Source organism: Dermacentor andersoni, chromosome 9, assembly GCF_023375885.2.
Source record: "Dermacentor andersoni chromosome 9, qqDerAnde1_hic_scaffold, whole genome shotgun sequence".
NCBI lineage: Eukaryota > Metazoa > Arthropoda > Arachnida > Ixodida > Ixodidae > Dermacentor > Dermacentor andersoni.
In genome coordinates this window covers 38,701,741-38,723,347 of record NC_092822.1, presented here as the reverse complement: position 1 = coordinate 38,723,347, position 21,607 = coordinate 38,701,741, and the positions used below count along the sequence as shown (strand labels likewise).

At 45.9% G+C, this 21,607-nt stretch overlaps 1 protein-coding gene across 1 annotated transcript; it reads right to left on the bottom strand.

Annotated features, from left to right (window-relative positions):
* Window positions 1–672: 672 nt before the first annotated feature.
* On the bottom strand, window positions 673–1,086 carry LOC140213306 (TNF receptor-associated factor 6-A-like). The gene has a single exon (XM_072284515.1). It carries the CDS (start codon window positions 1,084–1,086, stop codon window positions 673–675), a length of 414 nt encoding a protein of 137 aa, XP_072140616.1.
* Between the last annotated feature and the right edge of the window lie 20,521 nt (window positions 1,087–21,607).

Below are 21,607 nucleotides of genomic sequence, written 5' to 3'. Positions count from 1 at the left end.
GTCCTCATTTCCGCTCGACAGCCCGTGTTTAGCTTTTATTATTCCTCATTAGCGAAGTATGTTAAGTCGAAACATGGAAAAGACCAAGGAGAAACGTCGCACCTGCATCGATAAATACAATGGCGAATACGTGTAACGTACCTCTAAAATGTTGGAGACAGTGTCGGACAAACCTTTCGCGACAGCATTCTTTAACGCGGAAAACGCGTATACGCTCACTGCCACTGCTTATGGTGTCAGACGGGGACGATGTATAAAGCCAGTTTCTGCTAGTTTTTGCACGCATTGAATCTATATACCGGCAAGTATATACCTATCGTGTAGCCAGCCTCGGGGCATAAAGGCCACGTTCGCTGCACTCCGAGCCGCTTTCTATTGTAAATGCTAAATGAGAAAAAAAAATAATGAAAGAAAGAACACCTGGTATATACCTAATCAACGTGATGCAGCAGTTCAGACCATTTCCAGCCGACCACCGTATGGCACGCCAATAATCGGGCAATTCGGTAAAGGAAAAACAATATTTATTACGCACTCGAGCGGTACAGGCATATCTTCAAAGGCAGCTGCTTCGAAGTTCAGCGCACGTGGTCACAGGCTACCTAATTGAAGTGGTCTATGCGGACAGTCGTAAGCTGCACAGGGCTGACTGATCCACTGTTGACTCCAGGCCTAGGCGCCAGCGATGCCACCAACTCCGAAGATGCATTCCAGCAGGTGATGCTGAAGTTCTCCAAGTACTCCGTTGAACGGGCAGCCCAGACTGGCATGGAAACAGCGCACCGGCAGTGCCATAAGATACTCCAGAGGGAAGTACACGTCGATGACGTCTTCCTCCACGAAGATGTCACCGTCACGGGGACACCGGCCGAAACGGCGCCTGTGTTCGCAGCTGTGGCCACCACAAGCGTCTTCGAGGCACCGACCGCACAGCGTGTGCCAGCAGGGAAGCAGCACCGCATCGGCCGCAACCACCATGCAGTTCGCGCAGACGCGCACCCAGGGCAACCGCTGCTCGAAGGTGATGGGTTGCTCGTTCACGAATGGCCAGTCGTATCCTTGAAGGGTGTACGTGGTCGCTTCCATGGTGTAAGCTTTATCGTGGAGATCCTCGGAAGACGCGGATGGCTGCGACGGAGAACGAGGTTGCCTGTGTGCCCGGTCTGAGTCGTTGTCGTCGTCTGGAGCGGTAGTCCGGTCGCAGGGTCGGCGATGGACAGATTCTCCGTTCCTCTCTGGAAGTTGTGGGTCACTAGGTGGTTCGTGGCAGCCGACTTTGAAGAGCGCCTTTCTCGAAGCTAGTGCTTGCAAGACGATGGGGCAATGATGGGCGCCTCGCTGCTTTCGTCTGCGGTCAGCCGCAGGTCGTCAAGGTTGTTCGCGGCGAGGATGTGCGTGACGTCACGTCGGTCTGACTCGGACGTGCTGAGAGACGAGAAGAGTGTCGCCGAGATGCACACTGTGCCTTTTATAGCCTGGTAGGTGGGGCCTCCCTTCGTGGTCGTGATTGGTCACAAGTTGTTGGAGGGAGGGTTTGAAAAATTATCGTATCTCCGGACGTGTTTGGGGCAACAATGGGAGAAATACCGGCAGCAGAGAGAGAGGCTGAGAGAGATGGACGCCCACCGTCTTCGTCGAAAGAGGGGTGAACTTTTCCAGAGTAGGCAAAGAGGAATTTATTCTTCATCTGTGAGCCCAACAACTAGACAAAGAAAAGAGACGCTGAAAGTTCAGGAACATATTCCAACTCTTAATTCTAGGTACTTGGGGAAAAAAAGAATGCAAGCTGTAGCATTTGGCCTACCCTGTCCGCATACCTCTCAACCAGCTGCTCCCACCTGACAATAGACTGAGTTACTGACACCCTTTCAGCTATGGTGCTTTCGCAAATGTCTTTAGAAGCATGGCTGCGCATATTTTAGCTAGTTGCTTTTACACTATATGTTGTAAGTGCTAATAGTACAGCCTGCTTAAAGGCGCAAGGCACGTACAAACAGAAGCACCAGTCATATATTTATAAAAAGAAGTAACCGAAACAAATAAGGTGCGCCTATATGAAGTTCGCCTATATCTATATATATATATATATATATATATATATATATATATATATATATATATATGTATATATATATATGTATTTACTGTCGCCGCCAACATCCTCGCTGATTTTCGTCAATCAAAGCAACCGGTGCAGAAAGCGTCGCTTACATCGATTCCGACAGTGCGTGGGAACTGCGTAACTTTTCATCTGAAAAAAAAAAATTGAACTTCCGTAGTTACTCCGATTTTTTCTACATTTGGACGCCCTCCAGGCTCAAAATTCATCCCTTGAGATTTGAAAGGACAAACGCTGACTTCGAATGGACCTCCATTTGATGCACCTGTATGAATGTTTATATGTTTAGATCAAAGTACTCTGACCTCTTTGACTGGAGTGTTGTTCTCATTCGGCATCTTGGCCTTTATTATACCTGTGGACATCCCTCTATTCTGCAATGGTATGACATTCCTAAAAGCTGTTGAATGACATGGTACAATGCGTCTCTGTCGCCTAGTGTGGGGAACTATGAAGATAGTACATTTTGGTGTGATTCTCGGAACGGCTTAGTGCTCGCCCTTCCTTTCTGGTTGGGAAAGGGCAACGTGGGTCCGCACCTGGTGACGAGAGTGTCTCGTCGAGGAGCAGCCTTGCCTGGCAACCGTGATAAATTTCGCTCGATATGCTTAACTTTCGTTGGCTTCTATTGTTGTGCGCGTGGTTATATTGGCGGGCAGGGACGCTTGCCCCTCCTGGTTACGTGGTAATGACTGTTGTGCAATAAAAAGTCTGAAATGTATATAGTGCCGCACTCATATAATCAAATCTTTATAGCAAATGCTTGTGCCAGCTTTTCAAGGTTGACGCGTCCTATTTGAAGACATTTGTTTCTGCCGGTTCAAATACGTCTGTAATATCCGGTGGGATGCAAGGCTGTTCTTCAGTTTCTCGAATATTACTGAAGGACGAGGGAATCACTTGCGTGAGAAGTCGTAGCGTCCTGGTGGCGATTATAAAATTGCAGAAATGTATATTTATTTATTCACTGGAGGGGGCCTCACGTTGCCAATATTGCCAAAAGAATTTCAACCACATGCTGGCATGACGCTGTATTGTACCCATTCAGCAGCACCGCCTTAACCATCCCACAATGGTACACCCGCAATTATTCTAAGAGGGCATGGTAATACTAAAGTCTATTCATCGATAGCAATGCTTCGCTGGGTCAACAAGAGTAGGGCGTGGGCTATTTCAAGAACGAGAAATTTGGAGTAATCGCAAATACATTTGTGCTTCCTCCTCGGTGGGGAAGAGAAAGGGTAGATGGACCGCATTTCAGGCAGAAATGCCTGTAAAAAGGACCTTTTCCGTTGAGAAACAGCTTCGCGCACTTTTTCAAGTTATTATTGCTCGACGTGCGTCACTGTGAAGAGTGAAACGGGACGGGGCTAGTGTGTGCCACAATAATGGAGGGGGGGGGGAGGGGGGGTCTTTTCAGTTGTGCTCAGAGGACGCATTCCGTAGACATCCACCTACCGCAAGAAAATTTACATCAACGGGGGTACAGCGTTGTGTACTCTGTTTCTCTGAACTGTCGAAGCATGATTTGCTGTGGCCGCCGGACTACGTGTGTAAACTTTGCGGCGATAGTTTGCCACAACTTCTTTTTGTTGAAGGATACCTACACCATCCGATCTGGATCAAGCTCAAAAAATAATTTGGCCATTGACACGCCGCGACAGCATAGCTAACGCGGCATCGTTAAGTCAGCGCCGCAGACGAAAGCCATGAAAATGAAAAAAATGCTTATGCGAAGGAAATGCGCTTTTGTGTCTAGCGTTGCATTTCGTTCCAGCCTGCGGTACATTTTGAATGTGTCTAAGGCAAAATATGTTTTCATAGAGTAATTTATCAGCTAAATAAGTAATCGTTAGCAGGAAGAAGCTCTTTGTTCATTTAAAGGCTATGTATGCGAGCTCGTTGGCAAGAATCCATGGAGAAAAGACCGCGCAAAATAAATACGGACAAGGGAGGAAACACGACGAGATTGAAAGGAAATTATTTCCATTGTGGCAGAAAATAACCGAGGGCGCTTCTACGAGTAACAGCCGATAACAAAATCGTCTGTGGCACCCATGTCTTGCCTGTGTTGCTGATGGCCACTGGTCATGGCGGAGCTGTTGTGCCGACACATTCATGATAGACATTGAGGGTGTCACGAATGCATTTATTGCTTAGAAACATCTAGAATGAAAGGACGTCTTGTTGGGCGAGTTGGTCACAATTCTTCTTGGGTACTAGGCGCGAAGGCACACAAGAAAAAAGGAAGGAGACGGGACAGAGCGCCTGTACCGTCTCCTTCCTTGTTTTTGGTGTGTGTTCGCGCCAGCACCCAAGAAGGATCTAGAATACTTTAGAACTTGATTCAAAGGGTAGCTTTCTTTGCCCTGTCTTTCAACTTTGCCACTGGTGCTGTCTGGGCCACCACGTCGGATTATGGCCCAGAGCATTGCATACGCGACACAGCGAGGCAGTGAGAAAAGGCGATGCGTGAAACTAATTTGGACCTCACCGTGTCGAGTGTGCACAGTGGCTTCTGGAACTCCATGGTCGTCAACACACCACCGTCTTGACAGCTGTCATTATCCGTGACCCCTCTGCAATCATTCCAGAAACTGAAGCGCTTACCTTATTTCTAAAGTGCGAGTCAAGAGGGGACGAAGATAGAACTTTACAGAGGAGGGCGAGAAGAGGCCGCTCCGGTGCTATGGGGGGGGGGGGGGGGGGGAGGGAGGGGATAGGCAAAAGGGGACCTGAGAAGGCACGGGAACGCGGCCGCTGCAATATGAGAAGGGTTCCGGGAAAACTGGAGAAACTTCAGTTTAAGGGGGGGCCCGGTCATCATCATCATCATCATCATCAGCGTGATTACGCCCACTGCAGGGCAAAGGCCTCTCCCATACTTCTCCAACTACCCCGGTCATGTACTAATTGTGGCCATGTTGACCCTCCAAACTTCCTAATCTCATCTGCCCACCTAACTTTCTGTCGCCCCCTGCTACGCTTCCCTTCCCTCGGAATCCAGTCCGTAACCCTTAATGACCATCGGTTATCTTCCCTCCTCATTACATGTCCTGCCCATGCCCATTTCTTTTTCTTGATTTCAACTAAGATGTCATTAACGCGCGTTTGTTCCCTCACCCAATCTGCTCTTTTCTTATCCCTTAACGTTACACCTATCATTCTTCTTTCCATAGCTCGTTGCGTCGTCCTCAATTTAAGTAGAACCCTTTTCGTAAGCCTCCAGGTTTCTGCCCCGTACGTGAGTACTGGTAAGACACAGCTGTTATACACTTTTCTCTTGAGGGATAATGGCAACCTGCTGTTCATGATCTGCGAATGCCTGCCAAACGCACCCCAGCCCATTCTTATTCTTCTGATTATTTCACTCTCATGATCTGGATCAGCAGTCACTACCTGTCCTAAGTAGATGTATTCTCTTACCACTTCCAGTGCCTCGCTACCTATCGTAAACTGCTGTTCCCTTCCGAGACTGTTAAACATTACTTTAGTTTTCTGCAGATTCATTTTTAGTCCCACCCTTCTGCTCTGCCTCTCCAGATCAGTGAGCATGCATTGCAGTTGGTCCCCTGAGTTACTAAGCAAGGCAATATCATCAGCGAAGCGCAAGTTACTAAGGTATTCTCCATTTACTCTTATCCCCAATTCTTCCCAATCCAGGTCTCTGAATACCTCCTGTAAACACGCTGTGAATAGCATTGGAGAGATCGTATCTCCCTGCCTGACGCCTTTCTTTATTGGGATTTTGTTGCTTTCTTTATGGAGGAGTACAGTGGCTGTGGAGCCGCTATAGATATCTTTCAGTATTTTTACATACGGCTCGTCTACACCCTGATTCCGCAATGCCTCCATGACTGCTGAGGTTTCGACTGAATCAAACGCTTTCTCGTAATCAATGAAAGCTATATATAATGGTTGGTTATATTCCGCACATTTCTCTATCACCTGATTGATAGTGTGAATATGATCTATTGTTGAGTAGCCTTTACGGAATCCTGCCTGGTCCTTTGGTTGACGGAAGTCTAAGGTGTTCCGGATTCTATTTGCAATTACCTTAGTAAATACTTTGTAGGCAACGGACAGTAAGCTGATCGGTCTATAATTTTTCAAGTCTTTGGCGTCGCCTTTCTTATGGATTAGGATTATGTTAGCGTTCTTCCAAGATTCCGGTACGCTCGAGGTCATGAGGCATTGTGTATACAGGGTGGCCAGTTTCTCTAGAACAATCTGCCCACCATCCTTCAGCAAATCTGCTGTTACCTGATCCTCCCCAGCTGCCTTCCCCATTTGTATAGCTCCCAAGGCTTTCTTTACTTCTTCCGGCGTTACTTCTGGGATATCGAATTCCTCTAGATTATTCTCTCTTCCATTATCATCGTGGGTGCCACTCGTACTGTATAAATCTCTATAGAACTCCTCAGCCACTTGAACTATCTCATCCATATTAGTAATGATATTGCCGGCTTTGTCTCTTAGCGCATACATCTGATTCTTGCCAATTCCTCGGACGTGCTCGGTAAGGTGCGCTGCAGTGACCACAGGATGGTAAGAACTCGAATTAGCCAAGACCTGAGGAGGGAACGGAGGAAACTGGTACATAAGAAGCCGATCAATGAGTTAGCGCTAAGAGGGAAAATAGAGGAATTCCAGATCAAGCTACAGAACAGGTATTCGGCTTTAAGTCACGAAGAGGACCTTAGTGTTGAAGCAATGAACGACAATCTTGTGGGCATCATTAAGGAGTGTGCAATGGAAGTCGGTGGTAACTCCGTTAGACAGGATACCAGTAAGCTATCGCAGGAGACGAAAGATCTGATCAAGAAACGCCAATGTATGAAAGCCTCTAACCCTACAGCTAGAATAGAACTGGCAGAACTTTCGAAGTTAATCAACAAGCGTAAGACAGCTGACATAAGGAAGTATAACATGGATAGAATTGAACAAGCTCTCAGCAACGGAGGAAGCCTAAAAGCAGTCAAGAAGAAACTAGGGGGCCCGGTACGTTTCTGCTATTTCTTAAAAGTGGGCAACACGGAAGTATGTCAAGCGGACACTAACGCAGGGCGTGAAGAAGCAGAGCTGCATTGTTAAAGCGCACTGCAGGGTCAAGGCGACACTACGGGAGCGGTCGCACATCAAATCAACACTTTTTTTGCCCGCAGCAGTAGCCTGGCGACTATGGCATCGCTCGAAAGAATCTCACGTGCATTCGCGAGACTCTTTCACAATCGGAAAAGCACTTTTATGTAGCGCGTGCTAGCGACAGAAAGCTGCATCGGGAGTTTTTTATGTTGGTCTAGAATTTTCTCATTGGCACTTTTAATCTGGGTATACCATTCGAGAAGTCGATTAAATTGATTAGAAGAATGATCTAATTTGCGCGATGTAAACGATAATCTGAGTATCTCCAAGAGACGGAAAATGGCATTTCATTTCATTTCAGTCTTATTTTCCAGAAAAACATAGACATTTCTGGTTGGAATAGCTGGGCAAAAAGCTGTTTTTTGACAGCTTGACTGGGCCCGGGAAACCTAGAAACATTTAGCAGTGGCGACATTCAGGAGATGAAACAGATTAATAACAAAAGAAATTCTAATGAACATGTACAGATAACATGCACATATTCTTCTACCTATATACTAACACACGCACATATCGTAAATACGCATATAAACCGATTTGACTTAAACAGCGCATAGATATACCAACCGTAAAAATTTATACCGTATCCATTCCCAACAATACTATAGATTCGACGTTTAGTCAAGATTGAAAATAATACCACTTGCGCAGTCTGCATTGCATCCTGATAGTTAACAGTATTATAAAACTATACATGTTTGAGAAATATTCTTTAAGCTGTTTCAAAGTAAATCCCATGGTATGCTTGTACCTGTTTAAGATAGTAGGTAAATTATGTTCCAGGGTTTGTAACTTGTAGTTCCTACGGAAATGCGGTGTAGACCACAAGTACATGTTTCCCGTGCATATGTTACTTATTGCGGGTTTTACTGATGCTGTGTGTGTAAGGAAATCGTGAGAGGACCTAGCCGAAGAATAGAACAAGCGCGGAATACGAAAGTCGTACATGTGATGAGAGGCCATAACCTTATAGGTCGGGACTGCAACGAGAGTGTGTGCTAAGTACGGAATGTTTGCAATGTACCGAACTATGACCTTGGTTCGGTCCAGCTACATTTGTATATGTTTAATGTTTGGCTCAAGTTACGTGCAACACCATGTGTTAGCCTCTGACGTGGCTGTTGCCGTGTGTTAGTGGCGTTCGAGATTAAACGAAAAATAAGAGAGAGAACATCGGCGTTTGTAGCTTGCAGTGCAAAACCCGTTCCGCTCAGACCAGTGTGTGTGAATCAAGCGTCCTTCCTTTCTTTAAATCACTACCATCAGCAGTGTACGTACAACGCTGTGATGCGACAAAGCGAGGCTTAGCTCTCCGCAGTGCAAATGCGTAACTGTGGGACCGCAACGCGAAATCACGTATGCGACAAATTCGGGATCTTTCCCATAAATCGCGCTTGTCTTTTTTAAAATATCTTTTTTTCTCTGGGCGTTGAATACACGGCCTGATATTTGAATCTGATATTTTCTTATAGCTTTTTTTTATAATGAATTGGAATGATGGCGACCAGAAACCGCACATCTAGTCGCCAATCACTAAATCAGATGGTACGTCGCAGTGGTACACGTTTCTGCAGCTTTCTTTTCTTTTTCTGCCACAAATGCCACATCCGGCCAATAAATGAGTCATTCCCCCATATCAATCTATCTTCCTGGTTGAAAAATAATGAAGCTCCAGTATAAGGATATCAATCTCCACCGGAACGTTCGACAAAAATGGCTCATTCGTCGCAGATATGATCGGTTGTTCCTGCCTACGTGTAAAAACTTTCGTAACTAGACCCGTGGCTCACTGAGTTGTGGTACCGTATCGTAGATTGAAAACAAAGCAAAACAAAGACACGATTGTGCCCGTGTCTTAATCGTGTATTCTTTCTATCTCTGCGTGAAGTTTTTGTGCTCGGTTGCTGATTTTCTTGTGGTGCTGCGGTTTTTCTCTATTTATATTATTTTCGTGCATCAGTAACAGGCAACGACGTTTGGGCTGAACCCCGAAGACTCCTACTCAGCTGGGAGACTAGCCCTGCGGACCTTGCCATAGAAGATAGATCTTGGACTCGTCTGGCGGTCAGCATAAACCGCCCGCGGCTCCGAAGCGGCTCAATTCGGCAGTAAGATCCGACGCTGCTGATTCCGAGCTTTCTGACTCAAGATGGGAGGATTCGGATGCTTTTTTACATGTCAAGCATCACAATCCAAGACGGACTTCTCCAGCATCGTCCTCAAGTGAAGGAACTATCATATGCAGCACCATCAAGACTACGACAGTAGCTTTCATGCCCGTCGATGCGATGGTAAGCTTGAATGCTATTTCTCGACAGAAACTTAATGATTTCTTCTTCAAACTTGTTCCTGTACTAATCCAAGAAGTTCGCGTGAACCCCTGGAAAAATGTCCTTGCTGTTGACACAATTGATGACAAGATGGTACAAACTCTACTTGGTTTGTCTGAAATCTGTGGGGTCCCACACGCGTCCCTACATACCACAGCGTACAAATATAGCAGCTGGTGTCGTATCTGATGTGGACTTAGATCTCAAAGACGACGTATTTAAGAACATGATCCTTTGCACGCCACCATGCAAAATAATTAGCGTTCGAAAGCTAGGCTCGTCAAAGTGTATGAAGATACTTTTCGCCTCTGGAAAGCTGCCGAGTCATATAGAGGCTGTACTTGTCCGTTATCCTGTTCGACCTTTCGTACGACGGCCTTTTCAGTTTCATAAGTGTTTTAATATTGGTCATGTTCAGGGGTTTTGCAACAGAGATCTGGTCTGTGCCAAATGCGGTGGAAATCACCATGTAGATTCCTGTGAAAGTCAGGCATATATATCAGTGCCCTAACTGCAATGGTGAACATTTGGCAACGGATAAAGGACATCCCTCATTGAATAATAAACTAAAGGCACTAAAAGAGAAAGCCAGAAAGAAGACAGCAGGAGGTGAAAGCTCCCGTCGTCGTAGCCCTGCCCCAGCGACTGGAAAAACAGCGCGTTCAATAAATGACAAAGACACAACGCATCGTTAAGTAGGGGGCGGGCCTTCTGCCTCTCAGACACATCGTGGCCAGTGCTGCCACCGAAGTCGTCGGAGCAAATATCTATAAAGAATTTGACCACAGTGGAAAGCAGTACCTAAACCGGTATCAGCCAACGACGATGCGCAACTTGTCAATTTTCTGAAGATGCTTGTAAACGTCATCAGATCTCTAATCGCCGGTCGCCAGACACCAGCAGCAGAGCAACGTTTCGAGGCCCTCGTTCCAGTCCTCGACGGCCTTCACTAGACGTTTTGCAGGAATCAATTTTACCAGTTGTCAGCAGCCTCATCCCGTTGTGCTGCAATGGAATGTCAGGTCGATGCGACCACGGCACGCTGATCTAGTCCTTCGACTCATCGCTATGAAGACTCCACCAGACGTTATAGCGCTTCAGGAAGCCAACGTAAGGAAAGATGAATATCGATTGCCAGGCTTCGTGGGTGTTGATAGTAACACTCGATGCGCGGTACCAGCTTGTGGCTCATTCAAGTGTGTGGACGCAGCGCATACGCACAATGCTTAAAAAGCATCAGTGTACGTGCGTGCTGACTTGGGCTTCGCGGTTCTTGACACAGACGGCATCTGTGACGATGAGTTTGAGTGTGCAGCTGTTACTGTGAGCCTCAGAGTCTACGGCGCTGGCAAGCACATACAACAAGCCTACACGTTCTTCCGATACCTCACTACTTGAGTGCTTAGTGTCTCGGTGTCGTGCGTCGTTTGTGTTATGCGGAGATTTTAATGCCCACCATCCACGATGGTGTAGCCGTCCCCAAGACAATCGTGGGGCAGATATTAACGAGATCATTATCGAGAACAACATTCAAATACTGTATGACGGTTCACCTACATTTACAGGTAGAGGAAAGGAACATTCCACTATAGACCTTGCGATATCAACGAGAGATGTGTGCCTAGCCTGGTCATGTGAACCTGACCCGTGGGGCTCAGATCACCTACCTATTTGGTTAACACCAACACATACTGCGGGCCGCCAGGATGTCGTTTATACAGTGGCTAGCTGGGACAAGTTCCGTCAGCTGATATCAGAGACACCATCTCACAACAGCCTGTTTAAAGTTATGAGTGAGTGCTTACGTGAAGCTACAGTATACAGCGACGACGGAGTATCGGTAAACCAAACAACGATCTAAAGCTTTTGCGGCTCCGCGCATGTCGACGGCGCGCTTATAGACGGGCACAGAATTCTAAACGACGCACCGACTGGACTATATTTAATCGCATGGATGCAGCCATACGGCAGCATAGAAAACAACTTCGTCGCAAGAGCTGGGAAGTTTTGAGTACTTCGTTGCATACTGGAAGTGGTTTTGGAAGTGTATAGCGCATACTGAAGGCTCTCCGCACTCCTGAAATCTTCACGAATCCTACGGCTGCATTGAGCATAGCGACTGGCCAGTCACCAAAAGTAATAGTGGAGGCATTTCCAGACATTTTCGTCTCTCCTGCATCCACTGACACCACCAATTGCGACTTTCCTTCTTTGACAAGTCATCCCATCATGACCGCTTCCTATGGTCCAGCCTGCCAGATCAATGAGGCAGATTTCGCCCTAGAGGAGCTGCGACACGCGCTGAGCCTCTCCAAACGCCGCACTGCTCCAGGCGAAGATGGTGTCACGTATCAAGCATTGCGGAACGTTGACAAGAGTTTACATGACCGTATATCGGACGAGTATGATGAAATGTGGAGAAGCGGTGTAATCCCTGCTAAATGGAAATCGTCCGTGATAATACCAATTTTAAAGCCCGTGAGTCCTGCAAGGCACCCCAAGTCCTACCGGCCCAATATCTCTAACTTCAAATGTAATCAAGGTAATGGAGGGAATGGTCTTGTTTCGCTTAGATGTTTCGCTTAGAAATAATAGATCTGTACTCTCAGGCATGATGTACGCATTACCAGTCCTGAACATACCACCTAGTTTGATGGCCCAATTGGAGCAGAGATCATCGCGTTGCGCTTCCACTAATGCTTGGATTACCTCATGAGGCGCTATCGATTGCGTTAATGACTGAAGTACATCAGTTAACCCTGAGGCTTTAAGCAGACCAGACGGCTCAATATGACATTGAGCGTCTGCGCCGCGCATCGAATCGTCAATAGCTCCTTGATCGTCTCATTCACCGCGCTTTATCTCGCATGGGAAAAGTGGGGGCATTATTTATGCATATTACTGACATTTCTGAACATGCTCCTTCAGATACGCTTCCGCCTCCAAAAGATATCACGAAACACGTATTCCTCATTTACATCACAATCCCTGATATGCACAAAAAGTCTGATATGCCTGTTTCGGCAATATTCCAATTGACTCAGTCTCACATGTTTGCAAAGTTTCCAGATTATCTTCAAATATTCACACATGCATATGTACCCAGCGATGGTCAAGGCGCCTCTGTAGCTTTTTTCTGCCCTTCAGCTCAAGTACGGCGTATCTTCCAAATACCTCATCCAACTTCGCCAACAACTGCGGAGCTAGCAGCAGTTAATAGTGCACTAAAATACGTGCAGGAGGAGTTAACTACATCGAAGGTTGCCATCTTTATGGGCTCCCGTGCTACCCTTAGCAGGTTACAACGCAACGAGATTGATTGTCCACTTTCGCGCAGCATTACTGACTCAGTGAGCAAAATTTCATCACGTGGGGTATCTCTCGTTGCTCAATGGAAGCCTTCACATGTAGGAATAACCGGAAATGAAGAGGCTGATCGGCTCGCTTCAACTTGCGCTCATAACAACTGTGACTGCCTAGAAATTTTGTGCAAGCTTGGTGACACTCGTGTGCTGATTCGTCGCCACCTACTCAAGCAGCCTCTAGACCAGCGCGTCGCAAATAGGACGTTCCCACCCCGTGTTCACGGCTGAGGCTTGCCTCGTCGCGCTAAGCACAACTACACAAGCTGAGGGTTGGCTGCGTGAACGTGCACGAACGTTTATACAAAGACATGGTGTGGTTCTAACTGATTTCAGGCTGCGCCCATTTTTTACGACTACTTCGTCTTTCTCATGTTATAATTTCGAATATTACTTATTTTCGCTTGGTTGATCAGTTGTGACAGTTGTGCGAATTCTGTCTTATCCCTTGGGTTGGACACTTTCATTCTTTGTCGTTTCTTTATTACGTCCTTTGTTACTTGGGACAGCTTGCCCACTGGTTGCCTTGGTGCCTTGTCTCCCACTTCTCTTGCTGCATCTGAACGCAGCCTCGTTACAGTTTCATTCATTACATTTCCGTCATCATCATCATCTCGCTGTTCTAAGGCAGCATGATTGTTTGGAAGTACCAGCCTAAATTTGTCTGCTTTTACCCTTACTGCCTCTACGTTGACCTGCTTCTTTTTGACCAATTTTACTGTTTCTCTGTTTGAATTGAGGCGAATCCTAGCCCTCACTAACCTATGATCACTGGAGTTTACCCAACCTATCACTTCTACATCCTGCACTATGCTGTGATCGGCAGAAAGTATGAAATCAATTTCATTTCTCGTTTCACCATCGTTTTAGATATAACGAATTGGCCGGCCAGTTCACCGGCCAGTTCGACTGCAACGGCGATGCGGAAGCCACATTCTCCTTCAAACTGCTATTTGCCCTGCCAGCTCTCGAGTTACCCACGCCTGGAACAAATTACCGTATTGTGAGTAGGCGATTGTATTACTGGCTTTGCGCGTCTCGGGGTCTGTGTCACAGTTAGCCCGCATCTTAGTGTGTGTGTGTGTGTGTGTGCGTGTGTGTTTGTGTGTGTGTGTGTGCGTGTGTGTGTGTGTTGTAATAGTCTGTAGCATGCGTGCGTAGTGTGCTTTCCTGAAAAGGCTTCATCAATACGAATGTGGTTGTCAAGTCGCTTTGCCGCGTACGCATCGCGCATGTATGCAAACAGGACACCCCGTTTCATACAATCACTGCTTACCCGCATGGACATCTTATGTGCGGCGAAGCACGCTTGCCGGTTCCGTGTTAGAGCTCTTTCTGTGTGCCCCGTTTCTACATGGCAAGCGGAGATGTTGAAGCTGCCCAGCTTGCAGAAGTGTTACTGCGCTTGCAGTTTCTTTCTATCTGAGACGCTCGCTATGCATTACTTACTTCATATGTTAGAACTACAACTTGTGCGGGGACTTAGAATTGCGCAACAGCGGGGATTATTTGCGCCCCAACGTGCTTCCAGTAGGCGACGTACCATGCCTTGGTCACCAGTGAAAGTGTTGCGCTGTGGACTCTGGTCGCAGAGACGTGGCACAACCGCTTATCCGGCGATAAACGAGTCGTTCCACCAAAGTGTCCCAGACGTGGCGTGTCGCTCGACCATCTCAGATTTTGTTTTAAAAAGCGCGGCTATTTATAATTAATTGCTCAGAGAAAATACCCGAATTATTTTTCTTAACTAAGAAAAAAAAAAACAGATGTTTTCTTGTCACGTGACATGCTTTCAACATTTCCTCAATGGGCACGAAACATGCTTCAGGAAGAAAATAATATAAAATATCATTTACTGCCTACCGCTTCACAACTTCGCCTACTGCACCTACAAAGATTTGTCTTCAGTATTTAAGCGTGCTAATCATCAACTTTGGTCAGAAGAGGTCTCTTAGGAGTCCAGGATTCTGACAAAAATGTACCGAATGGACAATTTGCTTCGTGGCCAAAAAACCACCATTTGTTTATTGGAAATATTGTACTGGTTTGCGCAGACCGGCATATTACATTAAATTTACCTCAGCTCTTATAGGAAGTATGGATTTTCTTAAATAACATGCCAAATTAAAAAAAATGCCTTTCTTCTGTATCCACGGTTTTCGCAATGAGGCACGACCCGTCGTGGTGGCTTAGCAGCTATGGTGTTTCGCCGCTAAGCACGAGGTCGCGGGATCGAATCCATGCCGCAGTGGCCGTGTTTCGATGGGGGCCGAAATGCAAAATCGCATGTGTGCTGCGTGTTGGAGGCACGTTAAATGTCCCCTGCTTTGTCAGTTACTGGCATCGAAAGCGACCGATCCACCCGCATCTAAATTGCAATCGCGATGCACAATCTGCCGTTACGTGGAGGCAGAGCGCTGTTGCGAAAAAAATATCCAACTTGATCTTTCGTTATCGACTTCGTTTGCGTATCGTTCCCCCTGACGCAACTCCTCTGACGTTCGCTCATCCTCGATGATATGTGACACCGAAGACAGAAGGATCAGCTCACGTGCGAGTTTTCGCCACAGTACCGTCCCTGGGTGTTTTTTTTTACCATGTCGCCCCCGCTTCTTTCAATCCACTTCGCCATTGCACAGAGAGGCGGGAGTTGCACTGAAAACGCACTCGTCTCCGGTGCTCACCGAGCACTCACTTTCGCTGACACGGGCGAAAGGTGCTGGCAGCGAGTGGGGCTATACTAATCCAGGTACAACCAAATTAGCGAGGCCCACTAAGCTGAACAAACACACTCCCTCCCCAGAACAGGAATTGGCATCCTGGTTCAGTATTCGGCCACAAACTCCCTGATGATATCTACAAGTAGTAAAGGCAACCACCCCCTTATTTGCATTGAAAAGTTACCTTAATTAGCCCTCTCCCCAACCCCGCAAAAAAATCCTGGGTACGTGCCTGATATATATGCTAGGTATTATAACCTGTAATATTATATTATTAGGCAGGCTCTGTTGTTCAAGCTTGTCGCGATGCATGTTAATTCTGCACACAGTAAATATTAAGGAACCCTTCTTTCCCCACAAGGGTCGCGTGCCATGTCATTATTGGGGTTGTATTAACATAGGTTTCCAGTGCGCGACGCATTATTGAGGTGTGTCTCCAATGCGGAGTGCTACACCATCGAGTCTTACTTGATCGCAACGTCTTAAACGAAATTCCAGTGTCATCGCATCGCCTAGTACAGGGTAGCAAGCCAGAAGGTTTAACTCTGGTTAACCTCCCTGCCTTTCACTCATTTGTATCATTCTCTCTCTCTCTCTCTGCGTCATCACGGCCGTGGCCGGCTTCTTCGAGCGTGTGAGAATTGAGAAGCTTTTTTCAAACCAGATGCATGTATGTTCGAGTTCAACCATCGCGAAAACATTGGAATTTCTTCGTCATCAGCGCGATCGCTGGGTTTTTCATGTTCGTTTCGTAACACTCCTCCTTATATCTGGGTCAGCAAGCACTGCGCAGTGCAGCTGCTTTAACACTGCGGCACCAATGAATCGGTAGGCAGATAAAACGTAGAGATAGCGTCGGGGATGCTTCCTCCGCCGCATAGACTGGGCTAACTAGCTGCCGTGCGCAACTTTTCGGAGAGAGGGTTGAAATAATGGTCGCATCTCTGCATGCGTTTGAGGCAACAATGGGAGAATCGCCTGAAGGAAGAAGAGAGAAAGCTGGCCGCTCTCAGCGTCTGAGAAGTGCTAAACGTTTAGAGTAGGCAAGAAAGAATTTATTCATTATCTGTTAGCGGAATAACTAGACAAATAAGAGAAGAGACGCTGAAAGTTCACGAACATATTCCAACTCGCTCAATTCTCGGTACTTGGGAAAAAAGAACGCAAGCTAAGCGACTGCTCAACAAACATCCGCTTTTCTTTCTGCACCCGGCTTACTCATGACAAAATAATCAGTCATTGACACCACTTCAACTGCGGTGCTTTAAGCTAAAATTTTTAGAAGCATGGCTGCACATTCTTTAGCGAGTTGCTTCCTATTGCAACATATGGTTCAGTTGCTAACAGGTTATTTAAGTACGAAAGACGCGCGCACACACACAAAGAGGCAGTACCCACCAATTCCTAAAGAAAAGGACTAATTTGCGCTAATATGTAATAGTGCTTACAAATTCCAAGTAATGCTGGAATAGTTCAACTTGCAAGTAAACTTAAATATCCTGTGGCAGCTGGGAATAAGAATGTCTTGTTTCTTGAATAGTGCACAGCAGATTTCTTAACATATTTTCGATGAATATACATGGGCCTTTCTTATCTTTTCATTTTTAGCATTATCATGTACAACATGAAAATATTGAGTTCACAAGTGAATGCTCGGTACGTTTCCTTTTTTTTTTTTTTTTTTTGTTGCAGAAGCGTGTTCATGGCTTTATTGATAGTACGTTTCTGCTTCAATCTTAATTTTGTTTCCGGCGTTGCAGGGTTCGAAGTTCGCGAAGGCCGAATCATTTCAACGGAAGCAATACGTCGTTCCGCTAGTCTACTGTACAATGGAATTGGGACGGAAAAAAATGTTTTTTTTTTCACAAATGCGCAGTTACACTTTTGTGAGTGGACAATTAGAAATATTTTGCTCTGTTTTTAGTATAATGATAAACAATATAGTTCAGACTCTTAAACACAGGAGAAAAGGGAACCTCCAACGTGAGAACCTAATATTCATGTCCGCCTATTAGAAGCATTTTGCTTGGGCTGCGATGACATCGACGTGTGAGAGAGCCGGTGTGGTTAGCGTAGTGAGTAAGTTTCTCAACAAATAAAGCTAGAGAAGTACACGTGATAATTGGTGAATCTGCTTGGATAATACGAATAAACTGCGCTTAGGAATCACCCTACAATTTCACACGTTTTGCAACACAAATATGCGTCAAGAAAACAATGGTCTGCAATGTCAAATCTTACTAATAACTTTATAGCCTATCGCTAAAAGAATGGACATTCAATATAATTAACTGAATCTTTTGTTACCCGCCGTGGTTGCTCAGTGGCTATGGTGTTGGGCTGCTGAGCACGAGGTCGCGGGATCGAATCCCGGCCACGGCGGCCGCATTTCGATGGGGGCGAAATGCGAAAACACCCGTGTACTTAGATTTAGGTGCACGTTAAAGAACCCCAGGTGGTCCAAATTTCCGGAGTCCCCCACTACGGCGTGCCTCATAATCAGGAAGTGGTTTTGGCACGTAAAACCCCATAATTTAATTTTTTTTTTTGAATCTTCTGTTCAGCACAGGTCAAATATAGCCAAGCTACGAGGGAAGCGCGTGGAGATAGCAGGTTCTCTTTCCATCAACACATAACGCTGACTTTAATTTCACCTTTATTTCATGTTATTTAGATCAATATCAGAAACTGTAAACTTATTAGCAATAAAATACACAAATGTACTAGGTTAGCCTATTTACCCGTCACTTCTTTCCATTGCTAACCTTTCTGTTTTCTTCTATTGCTGTGCACGTGGTTTTATTGGTGGGTGAAGACGCCTGCCTTTCCTTGTCACGTGCTAATGACTGTCGTAAGAATTGAGTATGGAATCTGCTACGATAGTATTGACAGTTATAAGAATCAAATTTTAATGGCAAATGTTTGTTACGCATTTTTCAGCATGAAGCGTTCTATTTGAAAACATTCGGTTGCCGCAAGATTTAAAAGAAAAACGTTTTTGATATCCTATGCCAGGCAGAACTGTTATGCAATTGCTGGCGGCTTTCTCGGGGACGTGGGAATTACTTGCAAGGCTAGTCGGAAAGTCCAGATGAAAATTCTAAAAGAATATATAATTGGCATGTTTGTTATTTACCCGAGGCGGGCCCACGTTACCAATATTGTGAAAAACACTTTCGACCACAAAGTAGCATAACGATGTATTGTTCCTAATCAACGGCTACGGCTTTACCATTACATTCGTACCCACCCGACCAGCCTGCGAGGGTTCGGTAATGCTAAACGCTATTGAATGGCAAGACTGCCTTGCCTGGGCGGACAGGAGTGGGCAGATTTCGACCACAGGAAATTGTCAGAGTCACTGAAAGGGCATTTGTGTTCGTGCTTTCTCCTTGGTGGGGAAGAGAGAGGGAGAAGCAGATGAATCGCATTTGAGGCAGAAATGCACATAGACGGGAGGATTTTGTTGAAAACGAGCCTTTCTTGGCATCTGACGTGTTACGTGAATTTTGTTCCATGCGTGGCACAGGGAAAGGAGAAACGGGATGGGTCTAGAGTGGTGCTGAATCATCGACTTTAGAAGTCGCATCGCTGCAGCAAGCGATAACAATGAAACTATATAATATAAACGTGCCAGTTGTCTCCCGGGTGCTTAGACCCCGTACTGCCAGTGACACCTGAGCTGCAAGCACGTGATCAGACTCGAGGTTCCTTGATTGTGGCGCTAGAGTCCGCTGCCAGTGTTGTGTGAATTATCAATTCACAAAATTTTCTTCGTATGGAAAGTCGGCGGCTAGGCTCATGACGGCAAGATACTGTATGCGGTAAGAATGTATACCGTCAGGAGATGTGCAGTGTTTGATTGAGGGGTGTAGGCGTTACATCTGTGCAATGAGAAAATAAAATGCTGCTTCGCTGGGCATGAGAGTCTAAGAAAAGAGGCCCGCCGATCTTAATAAGTAAATCAAAGTCCCAAACCTGACCTCTGCAGTGCACCGACAAGGCCTTTTATAACAACCAAGCACAATATCGCTTTCTCTTTGTTTCTTTTTACCCGGACCCTCGTTATCTTCTGCGAAGTAACTTCACTCTACCGCCGATTCTACACTGTAAAAAATTTCCGTAATTTTACGGTCAAACCTGCCGTAAAATTTACGTAGACCGTTCAGTTTCATGAAAAACGGCAGAATTCTACGTAAAAAAACGGACGTGAGCTCTGTTTTTGAAATACGGAGAACCGTCCGTAATTTCATGTGGAGGGCAACTGAGCATGTTAAGAGCGAAAAATCAACACGCAACGAATATAAAGAAAAGACACGGCCCACGTTTACCAGCAGTTACATAATATCACCATGGGTAACGCTGCTTGAACATTATTCATAGGCGAATCGTAAGTACGCACACACAAACGGAAGAGGTTTCAGCGGTGGCGCTGCTTACCACCCTTCATCGCTTCTACACGACGGGTTGCATTTCTCCGCCTCAACAGTACAGAGTGGACAGCGGCTGGAAATGGCGGTGTGCGGTGGTGGTGTACCTGTTGCATTTGGGATTTCACTGAGAGAATAAGAAGGAATCGACGATGTACTCCAACGCAAGTAAGTGATCTAAGTGTCCTTTTTTGTTGTTGGTGCACGTCGCGCGTGCGAAATGCACTGCAATAGCCGGTGACGGGCTCAACTGTGTTGTGTGAACATGCCCTGTCAATGCCCTGTTACGACATTCCCGCTTGGCCATGAGGATTGATAAAGCCGCGGCATTGCGAGTCTGTGATAAATGGTGTAGCGTTTGTTGTGCTGATTTCATATAGAGTACATTGAGACGTGTAAGCAACATCAGCGACGATGTCGTCTGTAGCAGTTCGTTATCGGCTGTATGTGGCAGCTGGCTTACTGACGTTAGCATTCCAGTTTTGCAACGTGTTGTGATGTGTTCTTGGCATTCCAAAATAAAGTGAAGTTACTGTTCCCCTTAGCAATCTCTCACGGCGCGGTGTAACACTATGTTAGCCGTATTCGGCGACGCATTGCATCACAGCGAAATTCTATTTTTCCTTAAGCTTAGGACGCAGTGTGCTTGGCGTGCATAATCGCTGTGTTCATACCCGTAATTGAAAGACTGCTTGTGTATGAAGACCTCATAGAGCATGTTGCATGCGATGCCCCTACATCACAATGAATGGACGGTGTAGCGTGCTTGCTGCCGTAACCTCGTGCGATCTGCAGTGTTAGGTAACATTGGTGTAACACGGTGCCTTGGAACACTTTGGGATCGAGCCCGAGCAATCGTGCGCGATCGCACTTGAAAGTGTGCGCGTGATACCCATTAAGGGTCGCTGGAGAAGAAATTGATTATTTTGCTAGCTGGTAATCGGCATCAGATGTTCCGCGAATTTTTGTTTTTGTTTTGTTTTTACTCCAGACAGCTAGCTACCAGGCTGAATATCAACGTTCTGACGCAATACGTCAGCGTTTAACGTAATCTGGGAGTGGATTGCCACGTAAATTTTGCCCATCTGCGGCCGTAATTGTAAAGCAAGTGCATGTGATAAGTAATTTTTAACGTAACCTTGACACAGAATAGCGGTGCCCAAAAGTGTAATGGACATCCAAAGTTACAAATGTCCCAAACTGGTATAAAAAAATCAAAAGGTGTGTCAACACTGATGTTAAAGGCTGGTTCTAATACTGACTGTCTCTACTTGCGTAGACTAATTTTCAGCATATAGGCATCAATACAATAATTATACTAAAATAAATGTGAGTTATGTAGAGCAAAATGTCTGCTGTTTTGCCGAATAGAAGGTGCTTCATGAAGTCTTTTTTTAAATGAGTTGAACGATACAATTGAAGACACCAAACGATACCACAGCAATCGGTAATTCGGTGACAAGCTTATGTGCAAGAGTATTTGTATATGAAAATGTTTTTG

Excerpts from the sequence above, each read along its gene's own strand:
- LOC140213306 (XM_072284515.1), bottom strand. The coding sequence starts at position 1,086 with ATGGAAGCGACCACGTACACCCTTCAAGGATACGACTGGCCATTCGTG.